At 45.8% G+C, this 18,813-nt stretch overlaps 1 protein-coding gene across 7 annotated transcripts in view; it reads right to left on the bottom strand.

The window, feature by feature from the left end:
* The window catches only part of ERG (ETS transcription factor ERG), a 1,195,114-nt gene that overhangs the window by 18,077 nt on the left and 1,158,224 nt on the right, over window positions 1-18,813 (bottom strand). For all 7 annotated transcript variants that reach the window (XM_069636074.1, XM_069636076.1, XM_069636075.1 and 4 more), the window contains one exon: window positions 14,923-14,970. In XM_069636074.1, coding sequence (XP_069492175.1) covers window positions 14,923-14,970 — 48 coding nt within the window. The remainder of the gene's footprint in view (window positions 1-14,922; window positions 14,971-18,813) is intronic.

Genomic DNA, 18,813 nt, shown 5'->3' with positions numbered 1-18,813 from the left:
CAAACAAAGGGACACGTGCTGGAGAATGACACTAATCAAAGATGTACGAGCAAAGCTGGAGACCAAATAGTATCTGTCGTGTTCGTACTTGCTATTAATCAAGGCCTACTTGACGGTCTTGTTAGTGCCTATCTGCTGTACAATTCTACGTTCTTTAAATATAACCATTTCATTGTGAGCATCAGTAAATATCTCGATAAAGGACAAATCTGGAATTTCTGATGGAAGCCTCCCACAAGTGTTTCTATATAAACACTAGCTGTCCAAAAATAATATGCATCAAGATGAAAATAAATTATTGTGATATCCTTTTGATGAAAAGGCAGATCTTTAAACCAATAAATAAGCACATCTTGTATGAATGCTCAATCCGCAACTTCAAGAAACTCAACTCCCTTAGCGGCTTTCGATAAAGAGATATCCAATATGCACATATGCCTGGCTAATCCAGCTCAATTTTCTTTCATGGAAAAGATTCAGCGCCCTCATCTTGTCCCGGGTCATGGGCAAATAGCCTTTCCAATCATTATGTCATCATATTCCTTCTGGGAATTTGCTCATGCTTTGTCCATTATAAATGCAGGACTACAAGCCACAGACTGCAGCGGTGAGACTGGGAATGGATGAGTTACTTAGAAATATGTGTAATGAAATGGCAAAACAAAAGTGATACTGACACCTTAAGTAACTCTAAATCACAGTGTGATTGTGTCACTTTGCAATTATTCCTGTATATAAACAGATGACATACATATATACCCTTTTTGGCAACGTCCACAAATGGACCGTTCATGACATCAGATTGCCTCCAAGGGGTCAGAGTCAATGGGATTTAGATGGTCAAACCCACTGGAACAGAAAACCGAATTCCTACTACTAGGGCAAAGGTTCAGCTCAAAGCAGTGTTCTCTTGATATTTTAGAGTATGACAGCCATGATCCCTCACTATTGACTATGCTCGTTAGGCTGATGGTAGTTGTACAAACATCTGGAGAGTCAACGGTTTGCAGACCCCTGTCTTAATGGGATTCATTCTGAATACATGGCATTCACGCTGTTTGGTCTCATAACTGTATATCCTCGGGGCCAAAACACGTCTTGGAGTGATCCATCAGACTAGTCACAGGGCCTCATTACGAATCAGGCGTTAAGGGGTTAACGGCGCCGTAAACGGCGCCGACCCTTAACGCCTGATTCCGAGGTCCCTTTGCGCCATGGTGAGTTTAACGCCTGCTTTTTGCAGGCGTTAAAATCCATGGCGCTAAGGGACCATGGTGCTAATTACGCCACCGTAATTTACGGTGGCGTAATTAGCGCCTTCCCCACTCCCATTATGCCCTATGGGGCAAAAATGGGAATGGGGAAGGGTAAAATGGGAAATGGGGATTTACCGCCCCACTCACCTTGGAATGGGGCGGTAAATCCGCCATCCACCATGGTGTAAACATAGTTTACACCATGGTAGTAAGGGTACGACCCAGGCGGTAACTTACCGCCTGGGTCGTAATGAGGCCCACAGACTTAAATCTCACATTGGTGAAGTAATTTGTAAAAGGAGCTTTTTCCCCTGATAGCAACAACTAGGAGTAGTGCCTTTTATTTTCCACACATCAGGCAATGAAAGGTGGAACCTGGTTTGTTGTACCAAGGTGTATTAATCCAACTTATTGTTTTCTGAAGTCAGGCTTGTTTTTGGCCTTTGGAATAGACCGTGCGCAGCCCCTTTTTGAAGAACATGGGAGTTACATCAATTTTGCGGTCATTTGCATACATTAACTAGCTGGAAAATAAGATAAGGCCATTATGTATCTAAACGGGCACTTTGGCTGCCCACTCAACACCTGTTAGAAATACCCTTTGCTGGGTTTGTTAAAGGGCACACAGGATATTAAAGTTTGCATTCTCGGAATAAACCATACTTTCCTACTGGCACTCACTTCATCCTTACCCTTGTGGTATTTAGGTTTAGAAAAGTGTTAAAAACACTCCTGTTCACTGGTTTTCTGCCTTGGCATATGATGAAGTTATGCTTTGTACCTTCAGACAATTTAGCTTGTACTTAATGCATCTGTTAAAAATAAGCAAAGTTTATTTTTTTTTTTAAATCATATTTTATTGGTTTTTGCATATGAAAGAACGTAATAACAAGTGTCCAATCATAACACTACACCCCCAAATGCTCCCCCCCTGTCCTTCCCCCCTCCCACCTCCAGTTCAAGTTTGCGTCTGGTGTTTGCTTAGCGGGTTCTAAAAGGAGCATAGCGGTACCATCGGAATGAGTTATTGAGCACGCCAAAGTCTCGGGCCAGGTTTCATAAAGTTTCGCGATCGAGTTGGTGGGTAGCAACACGTCACCCTTGGGGGGGGAGCCCCCAGCCATGATGTCTCGCCTTAGGCGGGGCAACCATATTTGTCAAAGGAGGGCAGCCATGTCACTTCGATATTTGATTTAGCCTTGTCAAGTAGGTGTGTGAGGGATTCCATGTCGTAGGTGGCGCGTACTTTGGTGACCCATGCTTTTTCTCCCGGCATTCTAGGGTTTTTCCACTTCTGTGCCAGACAGCACCTGGCCGCCACTAACATGATCTGTAGCATGTGATCTTGGATGTCTTCCTGCCCCTCTCTGGAGCAAATTCCAAAGAGAAGAAGCCAAGGGCAGGCGGGTCGTTCAATCCCGTCAACCCCTTTGATCCACCTTAACACCTCACCCCAGTACTTTTGGACCATGGGGCATCCCCACCACATATGAATATAGTCCCCCCTCACTGTCTTGCATTTCCAGCAATGTGGGTTATATCCCGGCCTCATTCTGGCAATCCTCTGTGGGGGGTAATGCCAGCGATGCAGGACTTTTAGGGCCTGGTGGTGATATTGGAGGGAGGCCGTGGATCTGTTAGCCCGCCTGCACATCGCCATCCACCTTTTGTCATCGATCTCCTCTCCCAGGTCCCTCTCCCATTGTGTATGTGCTGGGGGTTGGTCCCTTGGGACGGAAAACAAGAAGAGTTTGTAGAGGTGTGATATTGTCCCCTTAGAGCCTCTGGCGGAGAGGAGGAGTCTTTCAAAGTCTGTGAGGTCCCTCCTAAGGGTATCCCCCCATGATGGTTCCGTGAGAACCCCCTTGAGTTGGAGATAATGGAAAGGGGACAAGGTACCTATTCCCAGAGCCTCCTCTAGATCTTTCAAGGGTAAGAACGTGCCCCCCACCCAGAGGTGGCCGGTCCTGCTAAGGCCGGCTTCAAACCACTTCTGGTACGCTGCTGGTTCTGCTATCTTGGCTAAGAAGGGGGGGCCCAAATGCAACTCAGCGGAGAGGGCCAAGTCGTGAGCCAACGATAGTAGCCTCCTTCCCTCCACAGGGACCACAGCACTCTCAGGACTGGATGGTTCAAGACACTTCTCAGGATCTTTTTCCTTGGGACCCAGAGCCACTCCTCCACTGCGACGGGTGCGAGAACCCTATTATCCATACCCACCCATTGTTTCTCTGTGCCTGGGGTAAAATGGTCGATCAAGATTCTCAGTTGGGAAGCCCTATAGTATGTTTCCAAGTCGGGGTATCCCACCCCCCCGTCATCCTTTGGCCTGGTCAGTACTTCGTAAGTGATCCTATGTTTTTTACCCGCCCAGAGGAAGTTGAGAAGGACTCGCTTTGTTTCCGTGAAGAATGTCTTTGGGACCAGTACCGGGAGCATCTGGAAGAGGAATAGGAACTTGGGGAGGATAACCATTTTATGAGATTAAGGCGTGCCATCCAGGAGAGACCCAACCCCGCCCATCTTTCCGCGTCTTTTCTGATTGCTGACCAGAGGGGGGGGGAAATTGGCCGAATATAAGTCCTCATGGTCACATGTCACCTGGACCCCCAGATACCGGAATCCCTCCTCCCGCCAGGCAAAGGGGAGCCCTCCCACATAGGCTGCCTCAGGGTCTGACAGGTTACCCCCTATGAATGCCACCGACTTCTCCAGGTTGACCTTTTAGCCGGACAGTTCTCCGTAGCATGTGAGGCCATGTAGGACCCTGGGGACCGTCTGGGATGGCTTTGTAATGTATAGCAGTGCATCGTCTGCGAAGAGGCAGATTTTGCAATGTGTGTCACCTATCTGTACGCCCCTAATGGATTCGTCATTGCAGACCGAGATTGCCCATGGTTCCATTACAAGTGCATAAATTAACGGGGACAGTGGGCAACCCTGTCGTGTACCGCACTCGAGGGGGAATACTCTGGACTCCGTCCCATTTGCTACCACCCTGGCGGAGGGTGAGGAGTAGAGTGCGGACATCCAACCAAGCCACTTCGGGCCCATGCCTATTGTTGTGAGAACCTCCCACATGAAAGCCCAACTGACCCTGTCAAAGGCCTTCTCCGCATTGAGGGCCAGTTGGAGCGTGCCTTCATCCTGAGCCACCCTGGATGTGAGCATGTGGAGAGTCTTCCGCATGTTTTCGGATCCCTGTCTATTTAGAACGAATCCTGCTTGGTCGGGATGTATCAGGCGAGGAAGGCAGTGCTCCAATCTGGATGCCAGGATTCTTACAAAGATTTTGGCGTCCAGGTTAAGGAGCGAAATAGGTCTATAGGACCCACATTCCGTTCGGTATTTGCCGGGTTTAGGTATTACGGTGATGAGGGCCTGTAAGAACGTCGGGGGAATGATAGGAGATTGCTGCAGGAGAAGAATTGCAAAAAAGAGGCTGCACGAAAAGCCAAAGAGGCAAAATTAGTGCAGAAAAAATTGTCAAAGTATGCCATTGAAGGGGCAATGATAACTAGCACAGACGGATTGAACATACAGCAGGTCAATAATCAACAGAAGGTTAATCAGGGCAGTAATGGGTTTTACCCCAGAGGGAGAGGCTTTCGAAGAAGAGCATAGCAGAGTAATCAGGGAGGTTTTCAAAGCAATCAGGGAGGTTTTCAAAACTTGCAAAATGACAATCAGGATATGTCAAATGGGCAAATAATCAGACCACCGCCAATATGTTGGACGTGTGGGATGACAGGGCATCTAGCACGCACATGCAGAAGTCAAGGTATGGTGCAAAATGACCCGGGAACAAGAGTAGGGATGGTGAATCGAACTGTGTTTTTACAGCAAGCTGGAAATGGAGTTGCTCAGAATCACACTGTGCAAAAGCAAGCGCCAGGAGCACAGCAAAGCTTGCAACCTGAGAACTTGATAGGTTTTCCACAAGGACACTCTCAACAGTCACCGGTGCAACCGTCACAGACAGCAAGTGCAGGACAGGCATTGAGCTCTAGAATGAGAGCCAACACTGGTGATGGAGGAAGTCCATTCACGCAGCATGGTACAAAGTTATATATGGACCAGGACAGCTCACTGGGAAACCTGATGTGTTCTATCCTATCAGTGAATGTGAATGCTATCTTATCAGTTCTATCCTCGTCTGCTTTCCATCTCTTGCCCTCTCTCTCAGTATCTAGAGATGTACTTGCTTGTGCCTGGTTTCCTTTCTCTTTCTCATGCCTCTCCTTGTCCCCCGGGACTTTGGAGGTGATATTTCTGCCTCTGTCTTTGTCTGGGGTTTCGTCACTACTTTGCGAAGGTGACTCATATGCTGGGTTGCTATATCCCGTGGCTGCTTTAAGGAGTCTTGGTTCTTAATTTGGTTAAATAGTTTGGCTAGTGGCTTTAGGAGGACAGACTGGGTCTGCTTATAGAAGTCCGCCGTATAGCCATCACCCCCCGGTGCCTTTCCCTCTTTCAGTCTTTTAATGGCGCCCTCCACCTCCTCCTCCAATATCTCCCCCTCCAGGGCCTCTAGCTCTACTTCTGACAACTTAGGCAGGGGGTGCTCTGCCAGGTAGGTGCGAATGTCGTCTAGTGATTCGCCTGCCTGTCTAGAGTAGAGTGTGCTATAGTAGTCGGCAAAGCAGTCCACTATTTCCTCCCGGCCTTTATGGGACCCGCCTACCCCATCCCTAAGATGGGGGACTCCTCTCTCGGCTCTACAGCCTCGGGTTCTTCGTGCCAAAAGGGTCCCGACCCTGTCCCCCCGTTCATAGTACTTTTGCTTGGTGTATCGCATTTTCTTAACAACTTCCCCTATAAGGACTGCATGGAGTTCCTGTCTTTTGCCTTGCATCTCCTCCAGGAACGCCCCGCGGTCAATCCCTGGGTGACCCAGCTTGGTTCGCAGCCCCCCCAACTCTGTGCGGATTCTATTTTCGATGAGGCCCCTTTCCCGTTTACGCCTCGATCCTTCTACGATAAGGAGGCCCCTGAAGGTGGCTTTTGCCGCCTCCCATACCATGGACATATCGGTCTCGCCCGTATCATTTATCTCAAAGAAGGCCACCATTTCCTTGTCCATGAAGTCCCGGAATACAGGGTCCCTGAGGAGCATGTCATTGCATCGCCATCGGGAAGATCTTGGGGAGATGGGCAATGACCAGTTAGCTAGGAGTAGTTCGTGGTCGGACCATGTGATGGCTTCTACCTTTGGTTGTTCCATCCCTCCATTCCCCTCCTCAGAGATCAACAGAAGGTCGATCCTGGTGTAGGTGCAGTGCGGGGGTGAGAAGAAGGTGTATCCGCCCTGGCACGGGTGTGCTTTACGCCAGACGTCCACCCAGTAGTGTTCCCTAAGGAGGGCTGGCAGGGCCAGGTTGTCTTTAGAGGTCGTCTTGGGTGCCCCCCCTTTCGCAGTCCACCAGTCCAGGCGGGGATCCGATATCAGGTTAAAATCCCCACCTAGTATCATGGCGCCCTCTGCCCATTCGTCCATGAGATTAAAGATCTGGGTCAGGAAATGTATCTGTCCCGAGTTGGGTGCGTATAAAGTGGCCAGGGTGATGCGTTCCCCCTCTTAGGTTCCCTTAATACCCAGGAATCGGCCCCCAAAGCCCCTCTTGGTCTCTACTCCCGTAAGGCGAAACGTCTTATTAAGAAGGATGCCCATCCCTTCCTTCTTTGAGCTCCTTTGGGAGGCCCAGTAGTTGCTACCAATCTCTTTCCCCTTTATTTTCGACTCCTTTCCTTGCCTGTAGTGTGTTTCTTGTAGGAAAAGGACCGTCAGGTGTTGTTTGCGGAACACATTACTCGTAAGTGACCTTTTGTTCTGGGAGTTGAGGCCCTTGACATTTAGCGTGCCTATTTTCCCGTCAATCATTATCATCTTTCATCCTGTGCTCTATTGGCCCCTCTGAGTGACTGCTGTCTAGAACCTGTTGTAAGATCAGTGACCATGACTTGAGCTGGATTACCCCCATTCCCCTCACCCCGCAACAAACTCCATCCCCTCTCCCTCCCACCCCCCTCCCTCCCCCTTACCCATGTTGTAGGGTGTTCGCTGCCTGCTCCCCAAAGGGGGTTGTAGCGAGCAACGAACCGCCAGGGTCGCTACCCCAGCCCCGGGAAAAGAGATTTTTGGTATGACAACTTGCGTCGTGCCTCTTTAGCGGTGCATGTCGGCCCTCTGGTGTCGATGGAGGGGATCCGGTGACAGTGTCCCCTTCCTTATCCATCTTCCAACCCTGGTAGCCGACCAGCAGCTCCCAACCCTCTCAGAGTGTGCCGCTGTGCCTGGTCGCTTGCCGCCAGCAGTTCTCCGAGGCAAAACGGGAAGTATCACATCATGAAACCACAGAACAGCCTCAAAAATGGGCAACATTGCAAGTCCGACCTGGATCGGTTGAACTAGGAACTCCACGTAAATTGTGGGGAAAACATATTGTGCCCAGCGAGGTCCTTGAAAGTACGGTGACTGTGGGAAGACCTAAACCAGGCCATAGCTTAGTAATTCAGCCTTAGGTACTGCTTGTGTGCTCACGTGGGGTCCCCTCTTTCCATAGAAGGGTGTCTGGTCTTCCGAAACTTGCGTGATCCCTTGACTTTGAGTTTCCCATGAGGGAGATCTGGGCCTCGGGGGATAAAGGCTGCGATCTCTCTGGGTTCCACTCTGATCTCCAGATGGTCCCGTGTGGTCTCCCGTCAGGTCATCAGTGGCCCTCTGAATGTCCGTTTCCGTGACCAGTTGATATCTCTGGCCTTGCCACTCGAACGCGAGGTGGAACGGGTGACCCCAGCGATATCGCACTCCATTTTCTTGAAGCCATCTTGTGATGGAGCCGCACTTCTTTCTCATCTGAAGCGTGAGGGCGGAAAGGTCTTGGTATATTGTCACTCTGGAGTTACCGTGTTGGATATCGCGCAAGATTCTTGCCCTCTCCAGCACCCTAGCTTTGTCTCTGTAATATTGAAATCTTGCCAGGACCGAGCGTGGGCACCTGCCTCCGCCCCCAGCTCGGTGAACCCTGTCAAGGAGAAGAGTCTCACCTGAGTCGGACCCCAGGATAATTCGGATGATGTCCTGAACTTTACTTTCCAGTCCCACAAGTGTTTCTCCTTTGATCTCCTCGAGGCCAAAAATTCTCAAGTTGTTCCTCCTCTCCCGATTTTCCATATCATCAACCTTGAGCCGGAGATCCTCCTTGCGGCGCTGCAGTTCCTTGATTCTGGTGTCCATTTGCGTATCGAGGAGGACCGTTGACACTTGATTGTTCTCGACCCCCTCCATTCGGTCCTCTAATGTGGAAACCTTAGCCGTGAGGTCAGCCAATTTGGCCCCCATATCTGTTCTCATGCCTCGGGATCATTTGGATGTTACATTGCATTGCGTTCTTATCTGGGGGCTGTGCAGCGGCGGGGAAGGTTTTCATCGCGTGGTGTCTAGGGGTGAACTGGTATTTTGCAATGGTTGTCCTCCAGCTCATGGGGTGTCGTTTGCATTGGGATATCGGGACCTCTCCAGGTGTCTCTTTCGGGAGGGTCTTGGGGTCCCAACCTGCAGACCCCATTTTTTTGACTCAAAGCCTTGTAGTTATCTTTCAGGTGGAGGGGTTGTATGTCGGTGTGTGGGCTCCGATGGGTGGCACGCCGCCGTGATGTCGCCAGGGACGCGACTTCCCTCTGTCCGGTCTTGTGTCACTGAAGTCTGCTGGTCCAACCTGGTGTCCCCCCCGAAGGGTCGAAGTGGGCCTTAGCAGGTGGCTGTCTGTATGAGACCAGAGTTACCTCCGCCCTCGGCGTGAGGCAGGGTGTTGTTGTTGTTGATAGACAGGGGCCCCAGTGTGGCCCTGCTGCTTGTACGATGCGTGGAACCCAGGGACTCGGGGCCAGTCTCCTGCGGGTGGGGCCAGTCCAGGCTGATAAGTGGGATGAGAGGTAGGGGGGCCCCAGGCACGCTCCAGCGGCGACCTGAGCCTGTCCCCGGTGTTTGTGTGAGCTCCTCTGCCCGCTGTTAGTGTCCCCAGAGAGTCAGGCAGGGCGGGCCCCGCTATGGCAGAGGCGGCGGTGTGCAATAGTGGAGAGAGCAGCCGGGGCCGGCCTCCAACGACTTACGGGCAATGATGGTTGTTTGGAGGTGGGCGGGACACTACGGAGGGGCCCGGGCACGCTCCCACGTCGGGCCGGGCCAATTCATATCAACAGTACCTGGGTCGGTGGGGGAGGCTCGTCGTTCCTCTGGGTTGAGCAGCGCTTGTCTCCTGGGGCGGGAGGGCGAGCCTCCGGTCGGCAGCAGGGGTCCCCAGGAGGCCTGCCCCAGCCCGTGATGCAGAGTAGGGCGGCGCTCGTCGGGCGGGCGGACGCAGGCAGAAGACCGAGCCCCTCCTCCCTCAGCACAACCAGCGAGCGTGCGGCTCTCGACATGGAGCCGCCGCGAGAGAGTTTGGGGGAGGGGGAGGGCAGCCGCCAGCAACGAGCCAGCGAGGGAATGGGGGCACCTCCAAAGTCCACGAAAAGTCACTTGTGCTCCAGAACAGTTCCACTTCACGAATCCGGTTGGGAGTCAGGGTTCGGGGATCGTTGAGACACGACTTATGGCTTGTTTCCCGGGGCCATATGGGGAGCTTAAAGTTCAGGCAGCCATCTTGCCTGCGCCCCCTGGTGGCCCAAAGTTTAATTTTTTAAAACAAAGTCAATACACTTTGATTAAGCTGAGAGTTGCACTGCAGCCAATCATTTTTCTACTCCCACTATTGCTGGTTTTCCGAGCCACATGTTCGTCTCGCTGGTCCTTCTGTCTCCCTTGTAGATTCTCTACTTACCTTTTATTTTCCCTCTCCTAAAAAACACAATTACAGTTATTATTGCCAAAACAGCCATGACTTGACTACTACCAAGCACTGCTCTTGACATCAGAAATGACACACCCACACTCCAGACTGCTGATTTGGCGTTTCACTTTTAATTCGATGGCCAACAAATGCCCCAATGGACTGTAAATAATATATTCAAGGGGCTATTTTCCATGTGCATTAGCTCAATGTGTTACCTTATGACAGGGCACTACAGTTGAAAACATCACTAGTGAATGTTGGTGTTTTTTTTTACCTTTTGCCCTTTAACTGATGTTGTTTTTAAATTGAATTGCTATGGTTTTTATTACAGAAGATTAACCATAACTGTACTTGACAGAGTTTCTATTAGCTACTAACTGTGCAAATCAGTGGTAAAGTCAGTTAAAACATTGCTAGGGTTATATCCTATAAATAGGTAAATGCGGTTTATAGTCATAATACCTAACTTATAAATCTCGAAGAAAAAAAACTCGAAAAAAGAGCCGGAAAAAATAATATCGAATTTTTTTTTATTACTTTTTTTTTCAAAATGGGGGGGGTTCCCCCCCAACCCTCCTTTTTTTCTATTTTTTTTTATTATAACTCTTTTTTTACTTACCTGACCCAAAAAATACATATATAAAAAAAAAAAAAATTAGATATTTTTTTTTTCGCCCTTTTTTTTCGAGATTTTTGTTATTCGAGATTTTTTTTTCGGCCTTTTGACCGACCACCGGTAAATGCTATACATGTTGAGAATATCGACATTAAGGTAGTTGTCGACAGTCCAAAACAACAACTCTCTACATATGATGGTATTGCCAACCAATGCTCCAAAACAGCAACACAGTCTAAAAATGCCAGGAAAGCCAACATTAAGGTTGTTACCAACAGTCCAAAACAACAACAACAAAACACAATCTACAAATGCTGGTAATTCCAACGTTAAGATTTTTACCAACACTCCAAAACAACAACAAAAATGTACAATCTACAATTGCTGGTTATGCCAATGTTGAGGTTTCTACCAAACCTCCAATATAACAACAAAGCAAAGTTGAACAATTCTGGTTAATGGCAACATTATGGTTTCTACCAATACTCTGAAACAATAACAAAGCCAAGTCTAGAAATGTTGCTAATGCCAGTGTCAAGGTTTCTACCAACACTCCAATACAAAAACCAAGTACCATTTCAAAATTCTGGTTAATGACAAAATTATGGTTTCTACCAATACTCCAAAACAACAACAAAGTAAAGTCTACGAATGTTGGTAATGTAAAGGTTTCTACCAACACTTTACTACAACAGCAACGTACAGTCTACAAAGGCTGGTAATGCCAGCATTACGGTTTCTACTGACAATCCAATAAAACAACAAAGTACAGTCTGCAAATGCTGGTAATGCCAACATTACAGTTTCTACCAATACTCCAAAACAACAACAAAATACAACCTTCAAATGCTGGTAATGCCAAGGTTAAGGTTTTTAACACCACTCCAAAACAACAACAACAACAAAGTACAATCAACAATTGCTGGTTAAAACAATGCTAAGGTTTCTACCAAACCTCCAATGCAACAACAAAGTACAGTTTAACAATTCTGGTTAATGCCAACATTACGATGTCTACCAATACTCTAAAACAACAACAAAGTAAAGACTACAAATGTTGCTATTTCCAATGTTAAGGTTTCTACCAACTCTCCAATGCAACAACAAAGTACAATTTAAAAATCCTGTTTATTGACAACATTACGGTCTCTACCAATACTCCAAACCAATATCAAAGTAAACTCAACAAAACTTGGTAATGCCAATGTTGAGGTTTCTACCCATACTCCAACACAACAACAAAGTACATTCTACAAATGCTGGTAATGCCAGCATTACAGTGTTTACTGACATTCCAATACAACAACAAGTATAGTCTACACATGTTGGTAATGCCAATGTTAAGGTTACCACAAACATTCAGTGCAAATGACCATTAGTGTAATTTAATCACAGCCTTATTTTCTGAACTTTTTGTGAGCTTGTTTCTGAGGAGGTGGGCAGAACTTCTCTCCCACTGCACATTTAGTAAAGTGAACTCTGCCAGGTCACAATCATAAACAGTGGCAAGTTGTCTGAAAATGTGATCTTCCTGTATTTGCTATTGTCAAGTTTCTTTAACGTTCTAAAGTGATACAACAAAAACATTTTCCAGTGAAAAGAAAATAGACACATGTCTCACCTTGCACAATAGGATGCACAGTGTCTACGCACAAGACTAAAGTGATGACTTTGTCACAATGTTCTTTTTCTCCCCTAAATGATTACTGTAATGATAGAAGAACTGCCTAGTACAAAACAAAAAGATATAGGCCCATGTCACAGAAATGGGTGGTTCCAGTGTTTGTGAGAGAGAGTGAGCAGGCTGTAGATGCATGTTGCTGTGGTGCATGCAAAATTGGCCCTGCTCCCCGACTACTCCAGCTCTCTGTAGCGCATCTCTTTCATGGAACTGGTAAAGGCTAGTGGGAAATCACATGGATGACAAATGGCAAAGAGCTAGTCTTAACCTTGATCGATCTGTTTACTTGTGAGTGAGAATTACGTTTACCGACGCCCATGGCATGATGCTTGATATGATGTGGACCATGATGCTAGATATAGTGGTTGATGTTACTGGTCATCATTACAAGTTTGATGGTTTCCTAGCGGTAATTCCGCCAGGATACAAGAAAACTGTATTACCATTAATGGAACTCGGTCTGGTGAAATGTCCATATTCCGAGTGCTGGTGATATGATATGATATGATAGTTTATTTATATAGCGCCTATACACAATGTGTTTCCAAGCGCTTCAAGGCAAGGGAGGGAACAAGGGAAAAAACAATGACATTCTTACAGGCCAAGAACAGTAAGGATATGAAATTAACTATCGTACTCGGCCTGACGACATTTAAGATAGTGCAAGAGCTAAGATATGGATAAGGAAGGGAGGTGGAGAGTGGGAAGGAAATGGAAACAGACAGACGACTACCGTACTAGGGCTGATGACATTTCCGATAGAGCCGGAAAAAAACAAGAGGTGAGGGAGAGGGGTGCAGGAAGGTAGGGGAGGAACAAAACAAGCGACTATCAAACTAGGCCTGACGACATTTCATATAGTGCTGGAGGGGCGGTGGGGAGGAAAAAAACAGTAAGGGGAAGGGAGCAGGAGACAGATGAGGTTGCTATCATACTAGGTCCAGGGACAATTTTGATAGAGTAAGTGCATAGAAGAAAGTAAGGGGAGGAGATAGGAAAAGGGAGAAGGGAAAGGATGGGAGAATAGATAGTTAGCAGTTAAAAAGAGTGGAGACGCAAGCAGGGAGAATGAATACAATTGCAGAAGTCAGTAGTAACACATAATGTTGCAAGCCAGGATACAAGATGAAAATGGGAACAGCATGATTCAGGGCCACCATGAGTACAAGATGCAAAGGAAGTTCAGCTTGAGAGTTGAGAAAGGGTGACGCATCGTGAATGAATGAAGTCCATAAAAGTCAAATCCAGCATTGGCCACAAGACGGTGATGGTGAAACCAGAATGTATCAGGACAGACTCCTTCAGAAGTAGGCTTGAGTGGGGTGAGAGGGAGCAGGGTAGAAGAATCAAGCAAAACAGGCAACACCTGAGTGCGAGAATGGGGGGGGGCACAAGGGAACATCACGGGGGGATCAGAGGGAGTAACACATGTTGGTGCATGCTTACCTGCTGTCTGAGCAGGGGGTCGGGCCCTGGATCCTCCTGTCCGAACAGGCCCAAACAGGAATTGCCCTTTTCTTCGTCTGCCCTTCGCTGCAGACGACCGGGCCAGAGACACCCTTAACATTGGTGACAGTGGTAACTCCCATTCCATGTAGTCCGATAGGACTCCGTGGGGGGATTTTCTGGTATTTTTGGCACTTGTATTACCAGTGCCGGTAATACCAGCGATGTTTGCTGGTAGGCTGCCAGAATGACCTCCAGGTGTTGGCTGGAGGTAATTCCTGGCACCTCACCAGCAAACTTGCACTTGGCTGGTGCGGAAACTTGTTGCTATAGGTTAATACTGGCACATTAATTCCACACCAGCCAAGTCGCAATAAGGCCCACTGAGTAGAAGTCACTGATTAAGAATAACACATTTAAATATTATGCACATTTTGGACACTTCAACATGTACTGGAACACTGACACCATGTGGGTGGGAAGAAGAGGGTGGCCTCTAACCCACGTGAGGCCAGTGAGCTGCTTTCAGTGGCGAGCATTAACTGGATAATTCTGAATAGGTGCATTTTACATTTCCAAGTCTGCCTAGTAGGGAGAATTGGGAAAACAATAATAGTCAGACGACCAGAACAGTGGAAGAATGAGCGCAAGAAATGACGCAGTTGCCAGAACATCCTTCTATGGGTCAGGCAGGTGTTTGCAACAGCATCCGTCCCTTTTCCAGCATGCCCCTGCATGTACACTGCTTCAGAGGATTGAACCTGCATGTGCAAAGTGCTAATGTAACCCTTTTTATTTGAGTTGTTTACATTAAATAATGTGTTTTCCTAAAATCACATGGATTGATGTTCTGGATTTTTTAAATGCTTTTTCGGTTTTACATTTAAAGTAGGTGCAAACAAATTCAGTTTTAATACATTATGGGCCTGATTTTCAAAGTGTTTTCCAATGAGCTTTTTCCATTAAAAAGTGCTTTTGTAAATCAGGCCCTACCTGCTTTAATAAAACAACAATTACCCTCATGGAAAGTCAATTAAATTCAGTGCAGTGCCCAAAATTGCCAATTACAGTATTTGTAAAACGACTTCTCACCTGGATTTGCAAGACGACTGCTAGTTGGCCCAAGAATCTGATATGGATCTGTTCAAATAAAACAATATATCAGAGAACACACCTGGCAAACGAGCGGTATCACTTTGCATAGAGATGCTCATGAAAAGGTCTTTGTGAATTGATCCCTCAGTTGATTGATCAGGTCGTGATTAGAAGACGAGGTTCTCCCTGTGGCTTATTAGTGTAAAATACATTGATATATGAAAACAATACTTAAAATTACATAATGTACATTTGCTATGCTAATAAAGTTCTAGTGCTATATGTACAACAATAAAATAGAAGTGCCATTTACTATGGTTTAACACATTCATTAAATCCTTAATAGTAGTATATATTTGATCAATCGTCATTTCCCAATTCTAATATCATCAATATAATCCCTTCCTTATTTAATCATGTCCATATCCAAACGGAAGGACTTGAGCTCCAGGGCCGATAGAATATTGTGACATTAATTGAAACCATTTTCATAAAAATACATCATCCTTTATGGCTGCATCTCATTAACAAAAGGTCTTAGACGATTTAATGGAAGTAGAATCTGTATAGTACGATATATAGATCAATAACATGTCAATTTTCTTTTTCATAGAATACGTTATCCTTAATAGTATTGTCACATTTATTATACTTTTACATACATCACTTAAGACCTTAAACTGAGACCTTTATGGTGCGGGATAGTTACATGAATCCTCCGGTGAGAATGCAATTGAGAACGTGAGGAACTTTGTGTTACTCTGCCCCGTTACATAGAAATAAGGAAAAGGTATCTGAAGCCGTAATTCCAAGTGAGAGTCACGAGAACCGCTCATCAAGCGGTGGTAGCCTTGTGCTTAAAGACAACCAATGAATTGGCTATATCTTTCCTGAGCATGGAAGAAAAGGCTATGCTATATTAATGGACATTTGCACAATTTGAGCTAGAAGTTTGATGATGCATCCAGCCTTGGTCCGGATTAAAATATGTTGTCATATTAGCTAAGATTTGTATGTTTGCACAATGTGAGCTAGTTATTTTATGATGGGTTTTTGATGAATATTTGACTTGTCATGTGATGTATATGTTTTTTATCTTGTGCTCAAGTGTATTTATGTTCAAGCTCTACTTCATCCCAGTTCATGCATGCTCCTGTTATTTGAAGAATTCTTATACGACGTTTTGTTTATTATTATAAATTGTTTTAAGTTCCATCTCATTTGGCATGCTCCTGCTATTTCAAGAATGCTTTCTATGATTGACGTTTGCCATTATGAAATGCCTGTGACAATTCCTGTTATGGTCTGATGACCATAATAAAGCTTATCGAATTGAATCGATTCATAAAAGAAAGAAAACATCGATTTATCATTTCTGATTATTCATGCTTGAAATGCATAGTTTGAGGCTGCAAGATTAAAGGCTATGCTATCTGTATTCCTGCAAACCAACATGGCCTCTATCGTTTTACAAATATTGGCGTCAATTAGTCTGGGTCATAAATAATGCCTTTTCATGCTATTATACATTGGACAGGGCAACATAAAATCTATCTGTTTCTCTCATGCCCAAACAATGGGGACATGAATCTGTTGATGTCAAGCTCTATTGGCGGTTATGTATGGCCAGTGATAATATAACACATCTACACTTAAAGAAAAGTGTACGCATCAGTTTGGGTCTTATATAATCCAAGTACTGTTTGTACCCCAAGGATGTTGTACAATTCCAATACAGTGTTAAAAGAGGAGAACTCAGGCTCTTATTTTTAATCTCTTCCAGATTTCTATATTGAAATTCTGTCAATAATATAGATGTATCCTTAGGGCTGATGTTATTTGGATTCGTCCAATAGTTTTTGGGACCCAAGTACTCTAATAGGTTTTTGATGTGATTACACTAGGACAACCTCTTCTCTCCTTCTCACATCCTGTAAAGCCTCTCTGTATTTGGCCAAAGGAGGTGTGCTCATACTCAATCTCAGTAAAGCAGTGGTTTGGTTGCAACTACTCGTCAAATGTAACTAAAGCCTATTTTCTCATGCAAGGGAATTGTTGGTGTACCCCTTGGTAAATACACTTTTTTTTTTTTTTAAAGCAAGTTCTCAGTAGCTTCTAGTGCTTTATCTATGACAAGGCCCCAGATCCCAGCGCAGTGCTTTAAAGTATTACACTAATTCCTTTACTGATACTTTTTTTGGTGGTAAGAAAATTACTGTAGAACCAAATTACGTCTAACGTTGAAGCAGGGAATTGAACTCCAGCAATATGCTGAAAGTAAATCCCCCACTTTAACTTTAAAAAGTGACAGATTTAGCATGGGCAGCATTACCGCCCGTGGTAAATCTGCCAACCCTCATCGGAGTCCTATGGACTATGGCAGGCATATGAGGCGGGACTTGACATGTTGACATATGACGGACAGAACCGACTGGCTTTGCTTTTTGTTAATGGGCTAAAGCGGCGTGCTAATTCTGGCCAGCAGAGTTTAAACCAGGCAATAGTGAGTCTGCCTCTTCTCATCTGCATATTCAGCCATTTTACTTGCCATGCAAACTGCAGCTGAAGTCGGCTAATGGACAGCATGTCTAGGAAAACAGTTGTGTTTGCTCGTCAGATTTTCTAATCATTTGGACTTTTCTAGTTTGTGGCTCTACTCATGGGGCAACAACTGTTGGTATGGTTATCGGTAGAACACATCACACTTCCACGTTTGCAAAGTCTCGGGAGGATAGCTCAATGGCAACGGGCTCGCCTTGGATGCAAGACAGCACGGAGCAACACAGGTTTGATCCCCAGGTCCGCCTCTAGAAATCTCTGGGTATCACGCATGTTATAAATAACATATCATAACGTGTCAATATTCCCACCTTTCATATGTTTATATTTTCTGAAAGGCGAAAATACGCAGTGTGCCTGAGTTGCAACTGGTTACCTCTCCTGTCCATTTACCAGAAAGAGTTACAGATGCCCAGGTTAAGAAAGCAGTGGCTACTTTACTTGACTTGTTCTTGTTTGTAGTGCATGCATGATTTTGTATGAAGTGCATTAAGGGTTGTTATTACTTGTAAGTGTGTGAAGCGTACTGATGATATTTAGTCATGGCTTGAAGTGTATGCCTCATATCCGGCCGCCCTTGAAGTGTGAAAGCCATAACATACTGGCTGTACCAATGATTATTTGCAAGGCACTTATGCTGTCCATCAATAATGAAAGCATTAACCTGTCGTATCTCCCACCGTCTTTTTGCACTCATGAAGCTTGACAGCAAAGAAACAAGCAATGTGTTATGTATTTAGTAATCAATTGGAAAATAAATAGAGCAGTGGTTTAAAACATTGAGAAAACAATCGTTTGTGCTACCTCATTAATGTACAGATTGCTGGTGATGTTAGCGCCAGATTGTTGAGAGGTTCTGGATTACGGCTTCTTGATGAGTTCTCATGATAATGATGTGTTGTGAATTTCAGACTCTCTCGGGTGGCCAAAGGGGTTCCCCTCATGTCACATGGTTACCAGAGTTATGACCCTATTCTGATTAGACAGCTGTTATAGTCTATGCCTCTGCCTCTCCAAAGTCTGGTCCTTCTCATTCAATTACTCAACAGCAAATCTGCAAGACTCATTCTAGATCTCCCACCTAGAGAAAACATCCCTGCTGCACTTAAATCTCTTTGCTGCTTTGGAGCCGGAATTGAATTTGAACAATATGCATTATGAAAATACTGTGGTGCAAGGCCTTTGGCAGTGGCTGGAGCCAATTTACAGAAAAACCTTCCCTTCGCCCTCACAAACAAAGACTCCGGGATGACTTTGCTGAAACACCTATGAATCCAGCCTTTCAAGGAAGCCTTTGACACTTGAACTTTTCTGCTGTGACATCCCATT

The sequence above is a fragment of the Ambystoma mexicanum genome, chromosome 7p, assembly GCF_040938575.1.
Source record: "Ambystoma mexicanum isolate Mex_15411 chromosome 7p, UKY_AmexF1_1, whole genome shotgun sequence".
In the NCBI taxonomy this organism is placed as follows: Eukaryota; Metazoa; Chordata; class Amphibia; order Caudata; family Ambystomatidae; genus Ambystoma; species Ambystoma mexicanum.
Note: the sequence above shows the minus strand (reverse complement) of the source record. Positions and strands in the feature narration are given on the sequence as shown.